General features: G+C 52.9%; 6 protein-coding genes across 6 annotated transcripts; 2 read left to right on the top strand and 4 right to left on the bottom strand.

Annotated features, from left to right (window-relative positions):
• Nucleotides 1-6: 6 nt before the first annotated feature.
• N7468_005962 (uncharacterized protein) lies at nucleotides 7-887 on the bottom strand (the record flags this gene model as incomplete). The annotated part of the gene is made up of 2 exons (XM_058475258.1): nucleotides 7-446; nucleotides 506-887. The coding sequence occupies 2 exons, from the start codon at nucleotides 885-887 to the stop codon at nucleotides 7-9; spliced, it is 822 nt and encodes a 273-aa protein (XP_058330998.1).
• An 898-nt stretch (nucleotides 888-1,785) lies between these two features.
• Nucleotides 1,786-3,151, bottom strand: N7468_005963 (uncharacterized protein; the record flags this gene model as incomplete). Its single annotated transcript, XM_058475259.1, has 2 exons — nucleotides 1,786-2,881; nucleotides 2,982-3,151. The coding sequence occupies 2 exons, from the start codon at nucleotides 3,149-3,151 to the stop codon at nucleotides 1,786-1,788; spliced, it is 1,266 nt and encodes a 421-aa protein (XP_058330999.1).
• A 581-nt stretch (nucleotides 3,152-3,732) lies between these two features.
• Nucleotides 3,733-6,030, bottom strand: N7468_005964 (uncharacterized protein; the record flags this gene model as incomplete). Its single annotated transcript, XM_058475260.1, has 3 exons — nucleotides 3,733-4,424; nucleotides 4,498-5,538; nucleotides 5,637-6,030. 3 exons carry the CDS (start codon nucleotides 6,028-6,030, stop codon nucleotides 3,733-3,735), a joined length of 2,127 nt encoding a protein of 708 aa, XP_058331000.1.
• Nucleotides 6,031-7,721: 1,691 nt separating this feature from the next.
• On the bottom strand, nucleotides 7,722-8,079 carry N7468_005965 (uncharacterized protein; the record flags this gene model as incomplete). The annotated part of the gene is given in 2 exon segments (XM_058475261.1): nucleotides 7,722-7,889; nucleotides 7,903-8,079. The coding sequence occupies 2 exon segments, from the start codon at nucleotides 8,077-8,079 to the stop codon at nucleotides 7,722-7,724; spliced, it is 345 nt and encodes a 114-aa protein (XP_058331001.1).
• Nucleotides 8,080-8,191: 112 nt separating this feature from the next.
• N7468_005966 (NADP-dependent malic enzyme) lies at nucleotides 8,192-10,481 on the top strand (the record flags this gene model as incomplete). The annotated part of the gene is made up of 6 exons (XM_058475262.1): nucleotides 8,192-8,412; nucleotides 8,488-8,707; nucleotides 8,797-8,875; nucleotides 8,956-9,129; nucleotides 9,192-9,303; nucleotides 9,398-10,481. 6 exons carry the CDS (start codon nucleotides 8,192-8,194, stop codon nucleotides 10,479-10,481), a joined length of 1,890 nt encoding a protein of 629 aa, XP_058331002.1.
• Nucleotides 10,482-11,584: 1,103 nt separating this feature from the next.
• N7468_005967 (NADH:flavin oxidoreductase/NADH oxidase family protein) lies at nucleotides 11,585-13,168 on the top strand (the record flags this gene model as incomplete). The annotated part of the gene is made up of 5 exons (XM_058475263.1): nucleotides 11,585-11,759; nucleotides 11,845-12,255; nucleotides 12,305-12,363; nucleotides 12,420-12,992; nucleotides 13,103-13,168. 5 exons carry the CDS (start codon nucleotides 11,585-11,587, stop codon nucleotides 13,166-13,168), a joined length of 1,284 nt encoding a protein of 427 aa, XP_058331003.1.
• Nucleotides 13,169-13,596: the final 428 nt, after the last annotated feature.

A 13,596-nucleotide genomic window follows, 5' to 3' on the forward strand; every position in this document is an offset into this window, starting at 1 on the left:
AAGTGATTAGAACATAGTCAGCTGTCGTCCACTCATGAGAGAGTCTCCCACATTTCTGTAAGCCCTCTGGGCGTCCTCAAAACGCATGAACCGACAGCTCTCACTCTCTAAGTGGTTGAAGAGCGAAGCCAGCGTGGTGAACTGTTTGGAACAAGAGCCGCGGTTCGGGCAATGATACACTTTTTGCTGGTGGGCCGGCGACCTCAGATGCTGATTGAGCGATCTGAGGGAACCATAACCGCGATGGCAGAGATAGCACTCATACCGATCTCCGTTCCAAGACTCGGCCGTCGCAATGTACTCTGTATCGTCTCCGTGCCATTCCAGCTGCCGGTTGGTAAAAAGCCCTTTTTTGTCTGCTCGAAGACACATTTTTTCGGATAGCTTCTCGATTGACGGATGGTGCGGCCGGACAAGACCCTGTCTCCAGATGGTGGAAGACACCGCTGGGGGTGACAAAGCCTCGATTACAGAATGGGCACAATGCGTCATTTCCGCGATGAACATTGGAATTTAGGTGCTGGTAATGTCGTTTCAGAATCCACATGAGCAGACAACTTTGTCTGTACTAGGTAGCCACATACCATTCGAAGGGCATTCTGGGTAGGGAACACCCGGTTACAATCTTCACAGTAGTTGGCCCAGTGACCCTCGTTTTGCATATGCCGGTTTGCGGCCTGTATCGACGTGAACTGTAAGTCGCAGGTATCGCAGGGGACACGAGGTAGCCAATGATCGACTGCGTTCATGTGCTGGGCTCGATACCGGCCATTGGCAAATACTCTGGTACAGGTTTCGCACTCAAACCAGTGGCCTTCGTCGGTCATATGCCACTCGAATTCCTCACGATCCCAGAATCTGTCACCACACTCGCCGCATTCAAACATGATGGTACGATCGGTACTGGGCCAGATCCACGGGCCCGAGAAGTGTGTTTGATCGACTTGGATATCACGGGCGAGGGCGGAGGTTGAAAAGTGGGAGGTCGAAGAAGAGCAGGAGCAAATCGGGGAACAAACTGATGAAACGGCAGCCAACAATGCAGATTATCAAGCTCTCCGGTCAATTCCAATTCGGAGCCTACGAGACAAAATACCAGGCCTCCACAGAGGTCTGAAGATCAAGTCAATTGCATGCGATTGAATAGAGCCATTGCAATCAGGGGTACGGAGTACAGGCAAGGCCATTGGCCAATGGTGTACACGGAACAGCCCACCGCATTAGGGGGCCTTGATAAGAGACCTCCAGGGCTGACAGATCCTTGATGACAATTCAATCAATCAAGCCATCGCAGATTTGGAGCCGTCAGCTTAATATGCCATCCTTGAATCCCCCGACTTTCCGTTGTCAGATTGAGGTACCCCGGAATGTCCGATGATGATCTGCATCGTTTGACTTCCATGAAACTATGGCCATCTCGAATACCTACATAAACATATAGCAGAGTGATGGGATAATAGACAATCCAACAGCTCTAACAGCTCTCGGCGCCACCACTAGGTGATCTGACAGGCACCAGCCTTGTTCAATTCAAATTGGATGAGATGCTTGGCTTTACGACCTTCAATATCGCTTGAAAGTACTGAGGTATATAGATGCGATCTACTAACTACTAGGGTAAGACGTAGTCCGGAAATCTATATGTTTTCTTCCAAGGTCCTCAAGCTGGATGCTTGCAAGCCCAACGGGAGGCAAGTCTAGTCTAGCTCCTACACCAATTTCAAAATGCAGAACGCCTGATAGCGATTGAATGCAATATACAAGACGAGAGCGAGGGCCAAGAGCTCATAGCTCGTCCTTGACTTCCTCCGCCGGCGGAGGTACCGGGCGACCACTATCTTTACTCAGATCGATGCCGATCTTCTTGCGCCACTTCTCCCACAGTGCGAAGAACTCCTTCTCCATGCCGCTCTCCATATCATCCGGCAGCACGACATTATACTCAATATAGAGGTTTCCGGGGGTATCGTTCTCATCATGATCATGCAAATGGCCCTCCGAGTAATGCGGCATGCCCTCGCCATGGATCGTCTCCACAGAAAGGGGCTGCACCACCTGGCCGCGACTGCGACCAAGCCGCACCACATGTCCATCTAGATGCGTCAGGTTGCGCGACCACTCGCCCATCCACGCCTCGCGCAACGAAAGCGGCTCCTTCCAGAACAAGTCCTTGCCCTTACGGCGGAAGAACGTTCCATCCGTGCGCTCTGCCTCGTCACTGCCAAGCTCCGGGTCCTTCTCTTCCAGCACAACAATCAAATCCCCAGCAACCCAATCTGGACTCTCGTCTGCCTCGTTTTCAAACACCAATCTTGTCCCCGAGCCCATTCCCGGCTTGATCTCTGCAGACTGCTCCACATTATTTTTAACCACCCGATTGCCGTGACAAACAGGGCAAGGGTTCTTGATCTTCTTCCCCTGCCCTCCACACCGATCACACGGCATCTGCACCTGCTGGAACATGCCCGGCGCAAGCATATGCTTCTGGATCACCCGCCCTTGCCCATTGCACTGGTCGCACGTAACAACCTTCCGGTCCTTCGACCCCGTCCCCTCGCACGAGTCGCAGATTTGCTGCTTCTCAACCAGGAAGTTGATCTCGCGCCCATTGTAGAAATCCCGCAGCGGCAGCGCCGCTTTCACTTCCATGTCCGGGCCCCGCCGATGTCCGCCGCCATGCCCAAAGTGCCCGCCGCCACCGAAGAACCGGGAGAACAGGTCGAAGGGATCGTTGCCGCGGCCACCGGCTTGGCCGCCTTTGCGCTGCTGCTCGACGCCGTCATGGCCGTATTGGTCGTAGACTTTGCGAAGCGAAGGGGTGGAGAGGACATCGTAGGCGTCTGCTATTTCGACGAATTTCTCGCGCGCAGAATCGTCACCTCTGCATTGATCGTTAACTCTCTTCTTTCCTTCCGTCTTTCTTCTTCCTCTTCTTGCTGCTTGGGAAGAAAAGCTTGAGTTACTAATTTTAATGGACTCACGGGTTCTTGTCTGGGTGGTATTTCTTGCTTAGGGTTCGGTATGCTCGCTTGATATCTTTTTCTGAAGCTGACTTGTCCAGACCCAGCAATTTGTAGTAGTCTTCCGCCGCCAATACCAGGAATGAGCATAAAACGACCGCTAAAGCGGCCAAAAAGCGAAGAAGTTGCATATTGGGCGCTATGCAAGGACAAATTCGACGTCAAGAGCACCGTCTGTTGTTTTGTAGCACGTCTGCGTGATTTGGTAGCTTTGCGCTGCAACGAGTGCTCGGTGCCTCCCGCACTAGCCTTCGGCGGTGTTCCGCGCAAGCTTGAGCTGCGTGCAAGTTTTGGATGAAAGAAAGAAGGGTCAAATCAAGAGATAGTCATGGAGGGTGAATGGAAGTTTCGCGGGGAAGCTTGCCCACAAGCAATGAGGTCCAAAGCGAGTGCTCTCTTCCTGGAGGTGTACCGTGTCGACCGCCGCGTCGAACGGGCCAAGTAATCCTTATCGCGATGCGGGAACAATATTGCGCCGGGTCACGTGTGCTATATGAGTTCGATACTAGTACGAAGTAAGAGTGGAGGAAAGCAACTGGAAAATTGGAATTGGGATTGGTAAACTAAGAATACAGCTAGAATGTTTTTGGGCATATTACAGTAAGTGCCAGCGTCGTGTTTTCACTATTCCCGAATCCTTTAGCGTCCTAGCATCCATCGCTGCGCCTCATCGTAAATCATTAAAATCAAACGGAAAAAAAAAAAATCCCTTTCAACGAGTTCCCGCCACGTCAAATATGTCATTTCGCCATGTGTGCCCGATACCCCGAGTCTCATCTCCCTCTTCGATGGCTTCTTGGGCACGGGTGGCTTCTTCATGCCACGTTTTCACGATGCTCCCTGGAGCATAGACGCCCTTGAAAGGACCGCTATCGGGTGGCTCAAATGCAAGCCGCGTTTCGACATCCGTGTCGGCAGGTTTCAAGCGGGCAAGAACAGCACGAATGAATGTCGCCAGATCTTGCGGGTTGGCAATGCGAGCAGCACGAAGTCGTTCCCGAGCAAATACCAATTCTCGGTTCAGGGCAAAGGCAGCAGCAACGACCTCCTCGGCGATTTTCTTTTCCAAGCTTCGGCGGACCAGATGCTTGAGGAAGGGTTTCGTGAGCCAGAGTAGGAACCGCCATTTGCTCTTGTGAACTTTGTAGTCGAGCTTGTGGATTCGTACGCGGACTCCGCGCAACGTAAATATTTGGTCAAGCCGGCCCCGACCTACTTCGACGTCAAGGGAGATGTCGATTCCGCGTTGATCGAGGAAAAAGCTAGCAACACCTTCATCTTGAAGTCGGAAAAACAAAGCGTGCGTCTTGAGCCAGTACCCGAATTCTTGGGCGCTGATGTTCAAGCCGTGGCAGAGACTTGGAAGAGCGTCCGAATCGTTGTATCTGTGCGTTTTGCATGTTTCTTCACGATATCAACGTCATTCTTTGTAGATAAATGCATGCGATAAGGAAGGAAAGAGAGTAGTTGACTGTACGGCCCGGCTCCAGGACAAGGTTCTCCAGCAGCAAATCCATGTCTGGGGCAGAGATTTCGAGCCGGGGAATGGGGATATATTGAATCATGCGCAGGAAGACAGGGAAGAAGACATTGGCTAGATCCGTTGGAAGATCATTTTTGTGGTCGTGGTATGCCTTGTATGCGTCATGGTAGATTTTTTGAGTCGCGCTGATCAGCTGGGTCACGGTGTTATCTTCCGGCACAGTCCGCAGGGTCTTTTTAGCTTGAGCCAGGAAATTATCCACATCCCGGCGTAACTGAGTCTCTGACCCGACTTTCTCAGACTGGCGCTGGAGATCGTTGATTTTTTCCGAGGCATTATCGAAGAACTCGGGTTTGGTGAGCATGTCCTGAAGCGAAGCTCCTACCTCTCCCATGAGCTTTTCGAACTCTGGATCCTTGTTTGCATGTTGAATCACAATGTGGAAGCTCTCCTTGAGCCGATCCCATTCCTCTGCACTCCCAAATAAACGTAATAACTCCCAAAACTGTTCCACTGCAAGTTTCAGATCGGCATTGACGTCGAGATCTTCATTCGCAGCTTCAGCTGCATCTTCAGCAGCGGTAGAGTAGAGAAGGGCATAGCGTTTCACCAGCTCGACAAGAGTCGAAACCGAGTCTGAATAGTCTGTTCTCTCTCGGAGTTTCAACACCACCTTCTTAAGACGATACAGGAGCGTTTCACGTTCTTGTCCAGACAGGTGTTCTCGAGCACTATCCAACGCCGCCTCGCCAGTCTGCTTGATGCCTTGACCGGCTGCATCCGCGACGTGCGCAACTTCCTCCCGAACCTCGTCCCTCGTCAACTCGTGGCCTTCGTCTGCGCCAGGGCCCGTCAGTGCTTCCTTCTCATACTCCGAAGGTTTGACCTCCTTTGCGACCTGCTTCGACGCCTCAGAGAGAGAAGAAGCCGTATCCGCGAAAATCTGCCGTCCAACTGTGGCGACATCGTCGACAAAGAGGCGAAAATCAGCATTCGTCAAGAGCAAGCTGCCCACCGTGCGAAAGCTGTCATAAGCTAGAATCCCCCTACATTAGCATATGAACATAGGATAGACATGGTGCCAAGCATCGGTTGTATATAACGGAATCCATGCATGGAGCAGAGAGACCCACCGGCTTTGGTATCGGCACGGGCCTTCACGTGGGATGCCTGCTGGGATAGGCGCGAGGTGTCGAGCAACACTTTGGATCGAGATAGGTGCCACAGGAACTCCTGGAGTTTGTCCTCCTCGTTCTTCGTTCGGAGGAAGTGGATGAAGGTCTCAATCCAGAGGCGGGCATCGCGGACTAGCTGGCGGCCGACGGAACCGATATCCTGATTGCGTAGATTGAGCACGTCGGAGGCGAGGAGGGTGCGCAGGTTCGCGATAGTCTGTTCAGTGGACGGCATGTATCCTTCTGAGAGGGCGCGGACCATCTGATAGGTATGCAGCTTCTGGTGCAGGCGGCGCTGGCGGGAGGTGTCATCCTCATACCGCGGGAGGAGGGGCTCGGTTTCACTAGGCATGATGAAGATACCCCTTGGGCCCGAGACAGACACGGATGGTGATGGTCGATGTCGGTGAACTTGGAGGAGGAAGGAGGTGCAGCGTGCTGGTGTGGCGGGAGCTCAACCTGTTTTTAGTTTGTGATGACGACACCTGCCCAGCCCTGGAGTGTGACATGCGACTTACGTGGGGATGGAAATGAGGCATTGTGCTACTACTAACCTTCCGGAGACAAATCTAACCCCCAGAAAACAATTGACTATAGAACGAAGTATCACCGTCAGAACTGCGACCTGTCACCGTGTACGGAGTAGAGATCCCGCCGATCAGCGCAATCTGGGGAAGTCGCTCGTTGCGGGTTTGGGAGGGCCCGATCCAGGGTCCGCTGTACCTGACTATGGGGAAACCCACCCTTGTTCTTCATCGCGATTAGATGATTCCCAGTATAATGCAATTCTTATTATTCTACTTATAAGCAAAACCAGGATTTCCCGGTTACTAGCTGTGAAGGAACCTGTTGTAGGCATGCCTATGACCCGATCTGATTTATCGAAGGTAGTACTTTTTGGGCTTGGGAGGTTGCTGGGACGGTCGCGTGTTTAACGTGTTTAACAACTCATTGAAGCTGGTATGCAGCCGTAGCAAGTTGAATAGGGCGAATCGAGTCTAGACTAGGAATCGGCCGAATGGTGGGCCAACCGAACTGTATGGGCGGAAGGGGGTCCTTTCTCCTTTGTGCGCCCAATCACACGACCCTTATCCGTACACTGTATCTCTAGGAAGAAGGGCAGCCCGGAACGCAGACCACAGGTCCCCGCCCAGACCGACTAAGCATTGGCCGGGAAAGAAACCGTTGGGACACTTCAAACCTGCAACGGTCCGAAGACCAATCCGCTATAATTCGTTGGAATTCCGCATTCTCCGAAAATGGGAGGGGCTGAAGAGGTCAGATTATACTGCGTAATCAACAGGACCCGTCCAGGTCGGCGGTGAAAACCATTCAGAACGCAGTGCGCGAAATTGTCCAACGTGAAACCGGGTGCTCCCTTTTGCCCCCCCCCCCATCGTGTCCCTCCGACAAACCCCCTTCTGGGCCTTCATTGCGGAAGCCTCCGTCTTCCGCTTTCCCACCACATTTGGTGAGCTCCGCCTTGTTGTCGGATTACTCTGTGCGGGGGCCATGAGGGGAAGAGGCCTCGACTCTTGTGAGGGGAAGCTCAGCTTATGAGTCAGGCAGGTATACACATTTGTAACAAAGTGTTTACTGCGTAGTCTAGACTTGCAGAGCGGATCCTCCGCCTTCCAGAACAAATGGAAGTTGTGGGATCCCACCCCTTACCCCCAATACCATCCATATTCCAATAGACCCAATGACCGTCCAGGAATTGGGCAGCGAGCTCGGTGTCCTACACTTCTAGTGCGGTTTTAGTGCGCTTTTGGGCTGTCGTCAGCGTCTCTGCTGAGGCGCCGAGAGGGTCCACTTCGGCTCTATCTGCGGCTCTGGAACCTCCTTCGAGTGGAGTCATACCGCTCGATAGGCAGGGCCTCTCCGGCATGGGTGACCACTCACAGTGCTTTGTGTCTGACCACGCGAAAAAAAAAAAAATTTCCAGCCCTGTGGCTGGGTGGCTCAGTTCGAGAGCTACACCGTAGCTGTCTTTCTTGCGGAATGCACTGCGTATTCGCATGCATTTCGAGAGAAGAAAATCCCTCAAAATGCAGAAGGGGTCGTTGGGTACAGAATGACGATCTCGTGTCCAAAGCGCTGGGGTGTACGCGGTAGGCAGTGGTATAGAGTCATGTTGCCCGGCACAAGGATAGAATCTACTCCGTACAGGCCAGGCATGCTCGAATCCACCGCATCCACCATGCTGCTCCCCTGTTGAACGAACCTCCGCAATTGATCCCTCGGCGCCCGCCGTCTCCACCCAGCCCGGCGACAGCTCCTCCTTGCTGGATCTGCTTCCCGAAAAAGCACAGAGAAGGTTGTGGGGGATCCAGATTCCACCGTCCTTGCGAGCCCGGCGGTTCGCTGCCATCACCGAATTATCCACATCGTCGTGTCCCATCCCTTGTAAATCCCCGACTCTTCCCGATCCCTCCAAAATGTAATTGCTATTACTCTGGATCGTATGGCCCATGAGCTTTCTTCCGGCTAATTCCCTTTTGCCTGGTCTCGGAATGTCGTGGATGATGCGCGCTCGAACGTCCCAGGAGCAGGTTAGTCTCCTGACGCGGACACTTAAAACCACCACCCGGGCGCCCCATTCCTCTTCAAATCATCTCAACTCCTCTACTTCGAAGTCATCGCGACCTTCGCTGGACAAAATGGCTCGCTTTACTGCTCAACAGAGTCGCCCGGTGCACGCCACCCCATTCATGAACCACTCAACCACTCCCTCGTACGTTCGACGTCCTCACTGGTATCACTTTGTGCATCAATAGATTTTCATATTCTAACCTCCGATCGATGGCAGAGATGCGAACTACGATACCGCCAACCCTGCCTACATTCGCAAATACCTCAAGACCTACGGCCTCACTCCTCCTCGCGCCGAGAGCTACGAGACCCAGAAGGCTCGCTGTCTGACACAATTGGGCCTCAAGAACACACCAATTGACAAGTTCCAATATCTAAGCACACTGCGCAAGAACAATGTGCACCTTTTCTACCGTCTGGTCACCGATCACTTGAGGGTATGTCAAAGAGCACTCGCCCCGTGCCAAAAACGACCGCTGAAAAAGGGGGGGGGATAAATAAAGACTAATTCCATCTCAATTTATAGGAAATGACCCCTCTCATCTACACTCCTACCGTGGGGGAGGCCTGCCAGCGTTGGTCCGAGATCTACCAGCAGCCAGAGGGTGAGTTCAACCAAACAGCAAGAAAAAAAAAAAATTAGGCCAGTAAACGAAATAGAACCGGCGACGCTAACACTTTTTAGGTATGTACCTTAGCTGGGAAGATCGTGGCAATCTTGCTGCAGTGATCGCCAATTGGCCTCAACCTAATGTGGAAATCACATGCATTACTGATGGCTCCCGTATCCTCGGATTGGGAGATCTGGGAATCAACGGAATGGGCATTCCCATCGGGAAGCTGGCTCTGTACACTGCATGTGCGGGGATCCGTCCCGAGACCACCCTGCCTTTGACCCTCGATCTGGGTACCAGCAACAAGACTCCCGGGAAGACCCGTTGTACATGGGCAGCCGCCGCGACAAGGTTAGCCCCGAAGAAGAGCGGGAGTTCTTGGATGAGATGATGGCTGCTCTCACCGAGCGCTGGCCCGGGTAAGTTTCTCGTGTTATCCCGGGGCGATCCTCCGGGTTTCCCCACGCGGCCCCGATGGCGTGCCAATGCTAACCCGTCGGTTAAACTTTATAGTATTGTGATTCAATTCGAGGACTTCAAGAATCCTTTTCCCGCACTGGAGCGTTACCGCAACGTCTACACCAGCTTCAACGATGACATCCAGGGTACTGGTGCTGTCATCCTTGGTGGCGTCATCAATGCCGTCAAGCGGTCCGGTCTTCCCTGCAAGGAACACCGTGCTGTCTTCTTCGGCGCCGGCAGTGCTGGTGTCGGTGTTGCCAAGCAGATTGTCGACTTCTTCGTTCGTGAGGGCATGACTGAGGATGAGGCCCGCGCTTGCTTCTACCTGGTCGACACCAAGGGTCTTGTCACTGCTGACCGTGGCGATAAGCTCGCGGACCACAAGGTCTACTTCGCCCGCCAGGACAACGAGGGCCAGCAGTGGAAGACCCTCGAGGAGGTGGTCGACTATGTCAAGCCGACCATCCTGATGGGCCTCTCTACCATGGGCGGTGTCTTCACCCCCGAGATCCTTCGCAAGATGGCTGACTGGAACACTGCCCCCATCATCTTCCCTCTGTCCAACCCCTCGTCCAAGTCCGAGTGCGATTTCGAGACTGCCGTTGTGAATACCGATGGTCGCTGCCTCTTCGCCTCCGGGTCTCCTTTCCCCAACCACACCTTCACCAACTCCAAGGGTGAGACCAAGACCTACTATCCCGGCCAGGGTAACAACATGTATGTGTTCCCTGGTATCGGTCTGGGCAGCATCCTGTCCAAGGCTGTCCGCATCACCGACAGCATGATCTACGCCTCGGGCGAGGCCCTTTCCAAGGCCCTCACCGGCGAGGAGCTCGAGCGGGGCCTGCTCTACCCCGACATCACCCGGATTCGCGAGGTCAGCGTTGTCGTCACCCGCAACGTCATCCGCGCTGCTCAGGCCGACGAGGTGGACCGCGAGACTGGTCTCCGCAACATGAGCGACGCTGATCTGGACAGCTGGATCAAGTCTCGTATGTACGACCCTCATACCGAGGTGCGTGCTCTGGAGCGCGAAGTCGGCCATCTGCTCTCCAGTCTGGGCAGCATGTCTCCTTACGGGATCGGTGCTATTACGCCTCCGGAGGATGATAATGGAAAGGATGCGAAGCTGTAAGATCATCTTCAGCACCGCCTTCTCCTGTACACGCCAACCTGCGCACTTGCATCTTGAAATTTCTAATCACGTCTTGTAGGCTTGCGTGAACTGGCTTTGCATTCGTCTACCTCCCTTACTTTCTCATTTCCTGGTTTCGAGCGCGGCTTTTCCTATGGTTTCTCAAGGATGGATAGGGATTTTCCTTTTGTCTTTTTCCCTTTTATATGTTCTGATTTCTGATTGAAATACCCTTTTGTCTGATGTTTGGGCATCTTGGCATCTTGTGCATATACGTTCGCGATAGCGTGAGATCTACCACGGTAGACTCCAAATGAACAAAATTCTCCATTTGACGTCCTTGGAAGCAGTCGAAGCAACATATTGAGTTCCGAGAAGTCCACAGCCAGCAATCTGCACTACCTGTCATACTAACCCAAAGCCAGCTACGAGTGCGATCTCGGTGGGGTCGGGGGCAACCGAAACTCCGCGACTTCCATCGCTTCACGTTTAGTTGGCCCCACAATTGCTGCCTCGTTGGCCATGAGAATGCCGCCTCTGTCATTGGAGAGTCGCATCGGGAACGTCGATTTCTAAGGATTGATAAGAAAAAGCCTCGAATAACTAATCAATAGTGGCGGTCGATTAGTCTCCGATCCCTACCTGCCCCGCCTTATTTTGCGATTTTTCTGCCCGTGAGAAACCGTAATATATTACTTCTAATCCCTGCTCATACACGATATGGTTTACCCTTTGGCTGAATATGGAAGACGGTGGAGGGAACGGCGAAAAAAGTGGTCGGAGACTAATCCACCCCTGTCGACCCACTTCGCAAGCTGCTTTGCCACTGAAGAATCGCGGCGAGATGAGTTCCTCCGCTGGGCCACGCTATGCCTTCACGAGCCGAGGTCCCGGGTCTTTGAATTGGCGGAGCTTTTATACTCTAACCTTACTTTAGACCTATCGATAAGAATTAAAATCCCCACTCATTGGTCTAGAAATAGGCCGGCTTCCCCGAGCCGAGAGGACGATATTCTATGCGTACTTTGTTCCCGCACACCCCTGCAGCCACGTCAAGCCCTATCTATACTCCGATCAGTAATACTTCAAAACACCCAAACCAAATGCCCTCCCCATTGGCAGACCCCGTCACACTGCCATGCGGTCTCGTCTTCCGCAACCGGCTCTCCAAGGCCGCAATGGCCGAGGCCCTGGGCGGCAAGTCGCATAGCGCAAACGAAACCCTAACAAGCGCCTATGTCCCTTGGGCGAAGGGCGGCTGGGGTAGCATTCTGACCGGTAATTTCATTCCCCTATTACCACATCAAGAGCCAAATTCGTGTGGTTTGTTTGGCCGTACAATACTAATACTCAGATCTCAAAGGCAACGTCCATGTCGACGTAAACCACCTCGGCAGCCCCGACGATCCAGCCCTACACACAGAATACAACGGCGACCCTGCCCTCGTCGCGCAGTGGAAGCAGTATGCGGATGCCTGCCAGGAACACGGCGTCCCGACGCTTGTGCAGGTCTGCCATCCCGGCCGCCAATCTTTCCGGGGCGCAGGCACGCGCGGTCTCTTCGGACAGTCGGTTGCGCCGAGTGCGGTTCCGGTGAAGTTGGGCGATGGTCTGTTCGAGCGTTTGCTTGCGACACTGCTGTGGAATAAGCCGCGGGAGATGACCAAGGCGGATATCGAGAGGGTTGTGCGGCAGTTCGTTGATACGGCGCGGTTGATGGCTGATGCAGGGTTTTCGGGGATCGAGTTGCATGGTGCGCATGGGTATTTGATTGGTGAGTCCCTTCCTTTATCCTGGCTTGTCCTTCTCTCTGCGATTGGTAGTGAGAGGGTTTGTGCTGATCAATTGGTTCTTCTTTGTAGATCAATTCCTGAACCCGAAGGTAATCCGCTTTGCAGTTGATCCCGATAAGCAATGGGGTACTAATTGACACTCCAGACAAACATCCGCACAGACGAGTACGGCGGTACCCCGGAGAAACGCGCAAAGTTCGTTCTCGACATCATCGCTGAAATCCGAAAGGTCGTCCCGCCGAAGTTTGCTATCGGCATCAAGCTTAACTCTGCGGACCACAGCTCGGCGACTTTCGAAGAGACAATGACCCAGATCAAACTCCTTGCCGAGGCAGGAATCGACTTCCTCGAAATCAGCGGCGGCTCATACGAAGATCCGAAAATGATGGGAATTAGCGAGCCAAAGTCCGAGCGTACCGCTGCCCGGGAGGCATTCTTCTTAGAATTCGCCAAGACGGTGCGCAGCAGATACCCTGAACTCGTGCTGATGCTCACAGGTGGGTTCCGGAGCCGTACCGGTGCCGAGTCTGCTGTCCGTGATAATGCCTGCGATCTTGTGGGTATTGGCCGGCCTGCGGCCGTTGATCCTCACTTCGCGGCTTTGTTGCTGGATGAGAGTGTTCCGGAGGAGAAGGCTGTGCTGCCATTGAAGAAGGCTCCGACTCCATGGATTCTGCGCTGGATTCCGCTCAAGATTGTCGGTGCTGGTGCTGAGACGGTGAGTTTTTTTTTCTTTTTCTTTTTCTTTCTTTCTTTCTTTCTTTCTTTCTTTCTTTTTTTTTTGGTCGTAAAATATCAGTGTCGTGCAGGTTACTAATCTCGGTATAGTTGTACTATGCAAGCCAAATCGGCAGGATCGCGAAGGGACTTGCTACGTTCGCCCCTGGCATGTAATTTATTGCGTTATTTGTGCTGTGACAATATCGGCTTTATCGTTTTGAGTCCTCGGGCTCGCATATAGTTTGCTCTGCTCGGGTTTGATTCAATTGCCCTCAGCCTCGGTTTATGGTTATTTGGACGCAGTTATTTAGACACTAATAGACGTCGCATATTTCTGAACACGAAAGGTCACCGGCTAGACGAATCACTCTGTAATTTGAGGGATGTTGGCTTGCAGATCGACGCGCAGATACCATACACGAATAATATTCGAATTATATTCCAAAACACTCTCCACCAAGCATGGGGAGGGATCTTCACTGTCGTTGTTCTCCACAAGCCAAAGGCCCACCGTCCCTCTGATCGTTCGTCACACTCGGATATGGCACATGACGTGAATCTCCGCGCCATGCCATGGAAAACTGAAATGATAATGATCGTAA

This window comes from Penicillium chermesinum (assembly GCF_028974085.1).
Source record: "Penicillium chermesinum strain IBT 19713 chromosome Unknown utg000004l:1.0-3345178.0:1.0-3348027.0, whole genome shotgun sequence".
NCBI classification, from domain to species: Eukaryota; Fungi; Ascomycota; class Eurotiomycetes; order Eurotiales; family Aspergillaceae; genus Penicillium; species Penicillium chermesinum.